General features: G+C 35.5%; 1 protein-coding gene across 1 annotated transcript; it reads right to left on the bottom strand.

The window, feature by feature from the left end:
- Window positions 1-213: 213 nt before the first annotated feature.
- Window positions 214-2,559, bottom strand: LOC147410283 (hydroxyproline-rich glycoprotein family protein). Its single transcript, XM_086439186.1, has 2 exons — window positions 1,169-2,559; window positions 214-427 (listed from the first exon to the last, which is right to left on the bottom strand). Exons 1-2 carry the CDS (start codon window positions 2,353-2,355, stop codon window positions 379-381), a joined length of 1,236 nt encoding a protein of 411 aa, XP_086295312.1. The 5' UTR covers window positions 2,356-2,559; the 3' UTR covers window positions 214-378.
- Window positions 2,560-2,943: the final 384 nt, after the last annotated feature.

The raw sequence follows: 2,943 nt of genomic DNA, 5'->3' as shown, positions 1-2,943 counted from the left end.
CTATACTTTATAATAGTTAGTCTCTTATAATAAATCATTAAAACCCCTTTTTTTCTTTTTTCTTTTTTCTTTTTTCTTTTTTCTTTTTTCTTTTTTCTTTTTTGAAGTTTCTCTTTATGGGTATGCTCTGAACAAATACAAAACCTCATGTTGCAAACATGGTAATCAGTGTTGCTGTGAAAGAAAAGAAAAGGAGAGAGAGAGAGAGATTCATGACTAATTAGATTAAAATACTTCGAAGGAGATGCAATAATAGGCTTCATCCTATATTATTTTCCTCATTGGCTTCTTGATTTTTTCGCATTTTAGCAAGCTTTATTAGGGAATAAAAAACATGAAAAAGGCCTAAGATCTGATAACAAAAATAATCAATCTCACTTAGGCTAACCACTCCCCATCCATTCCTTCAATTTCTCCAATATCCATGCTGCAAAAAAAAAAAAAAAAAAAATTTATTGATTAGTATACAACAATATCCAAAGGGTTCATTTGTGAAATGGGCTTTATAGCCCAGTTTATTGGGCCCAATGTAGTAGCAATGGTCTTAACTAGAAACATGACTAGACATTTCTATCACAATAATGAAACCCAAAAACACCATTTAATTTACGAAATAATCCACCTTCTAATAACTAAAGAGAGTTTATATTGCCACACCAATTTTTACTAAGAGCACCCAAAGATGTGTATTCAATTCTTCTTTGATATCACATGAATTGGGGTGCTCTTAGTAAAAGTTGGTATGGCAATATAATATCTCTAATTAAATTACTTCTTGGCCTCAATTCCTAGTTTGATCAAAATAAAGCATAGACTCTCAAAAGTGCTTTTAGGGTTTAAGTAACTTGAGAAGTGCTCTCTGCCAAACGTAGAAACTGAAATGGGTAGAAGAAAGAAGTTTCCCAGATTAGTTTTGCACAGCATTTGCACGAAACTGACGGAACTTAAAAGGATACTCTGGTGATAATATATTTTTTAAGGACTAAAATACCCTCAGAATACTTTTAATAAGTTAAATTAGTAATAAGAAACGACCAAATATTTTAACCAAATTGTCCAAAGAAATTGTTTGCCATAAAGCACCTTATATCACTCTCACCAGGCAACCAATTGCACAAAAGCACTTCCACCGAAAGCACTTGTGCAGAAATCCATTTTGAATTCTTACCATGGCAAGGAAAGCTCTTGCAAGTAGTCCTCTGAACATTGATCATCCAAATGTTGCTGCAAGAAACAGCTCTCATTAGCATTCATCCAAGCTGGAAACTCCATGACTTCATCAAACAAATGAAACCCATCATCTTCTTCTTCTTTCTCTTCCTTCTTCTCTGGACTAATCTCCATTGTCTTCATGAACTTAAACCACCACGCCGTCGTAACGAAATTCAACTTGTCGTTCCACTCCATTTGGTGTTGTTCTCCCATCGATCGAATCTCGGCAATCTCCTCGTCGTCCATCACCTGATGTAGTCCTCCATTTGTGACACCATTGTCCGTAACCATCGGTGTTGGATCCTCCGATGATATCATGACCGAATGGGCTTCTTCGGTACTCGATAGTGTAGGAGAAGACAATGATGATGGAGATGAATAGGAGTAAATTGATGGGTTGTTGAAGTTATGGTAAAGAGTGGTGTCCAAGTTGTTAAATTCATGGAAGTTGAGATTTAGGCCTAAGGGTTGGTTAGGGAGAGTAAGATTGAGATTTTCATTTATGGTTAATGGTGCAATTGAAGATGAAGCCCATGGAAAAGGATTTGGTAGAGGAGGGCAAGAAAAAGATGAGTAAGAGAGGTTTTCTAGGTAATTAGAGGTGATATTGTTGTTGTTGGTTGGGGTGGTAGAAGTGTTTGATGGGTAAATTCTAGGGTTTCTCCTAGTTTTCATCCTCTCTTCTTGTTCTAAATATGGTGGAGGTGGAGGAGAAGATTGAAGAGATTGTGATTGATGTTGCTGTTGTTCATTGGCTTGCTTCATTGATGCTCTATGGAACTTGAGTGCAGTTACAATCTCTCTCCTTGCTTCAGCCATGTTTAGAAGCCTTTCTTGATAAGGTCTACTAGTATGGAGTCTTCTCCTAACCTGTTTTTTGGGTTGTTGTTGAGGTTGTTGAGGTTGATGGGTTTGTTGGGTTTCACTAAATTTAGTGAGGTTTTGAGGTAATAACACATGTTCTCCATCTACACAGTCTAGGGTTTTTGGATGGATGGGATCTTTGGTTCTTGAAGATGTTAATTGTTTAACAAGACTACGGATGTAAGCACCAGATAGATGAGGCTCTTCTTTGAGCTTATTGTTAAGCTTCTCAATTTCCATTCCTCCTTTGTTTACTTGCTTTGAAGATCTATTCCTCATCTCTCAAATACTAGTTTTTCTATCTCTGACTCTTTCGCTCTCTTTCAACTTAGAAGAAAATGGAATGTGGGGAGATGGGTTGGGAGAATCATGGTTTGGTTTCCTTTTTCTGAAGCAAAGTACAAAGGACAGAGCTGCTCGAGGGGGAGTCTCATGGGTGCTATAAATAGCTGAAGGTACTCTAGGGTCTTAAATTCTTTTGGTTTTTTTTCCTATTTTGGCAAACTTTAGTTGTTACTTGTGAGGGTAATTACTAGGTTTAATGGGTAGGTGAAAGTTGAAACACAACAAATATCTACTACCCTTTTCTCCTAAAAATTATAAAAATATCTTTTAGATTTGTGAGGGTACCCATTATTTTTTAAATTACTAAATTACCCTTTTTCATATACAATATACTTATGACACGCCAAAATACCCTTTCATACTCCTTAGTATTAGAATAATCATAATGAATATAATTATTTATTTAGCAAACCCCAAATCTTTGAAATAAGATTTTGTCGGTGTTTGATAGTCTATAAAATTCAGTTAAGATGATTGAACATTGATATTGCAATTGGTCTTATCCTATTAAAATGTCATATT

This window comes from Akebia trifoliata, chromosome 1 (assembly GCF_017979445.1).
Source record: "Akebia trifoliata isolate Shusen 1 chromosome 1, ASM1797944v1, whole genome shotgun sequence".
Lineage (NCBI taxonomy): Eukaryota > Viridiplantae > Streptophyta > Magnoliopsida > Ranunculales > Lardizabalaceae > Akebia > Akebia trifoliata.
Note: the sequence above shows the minus strand (reverse complement) of the source record. Positions and strands in the feature narration are given on the sequence as shown.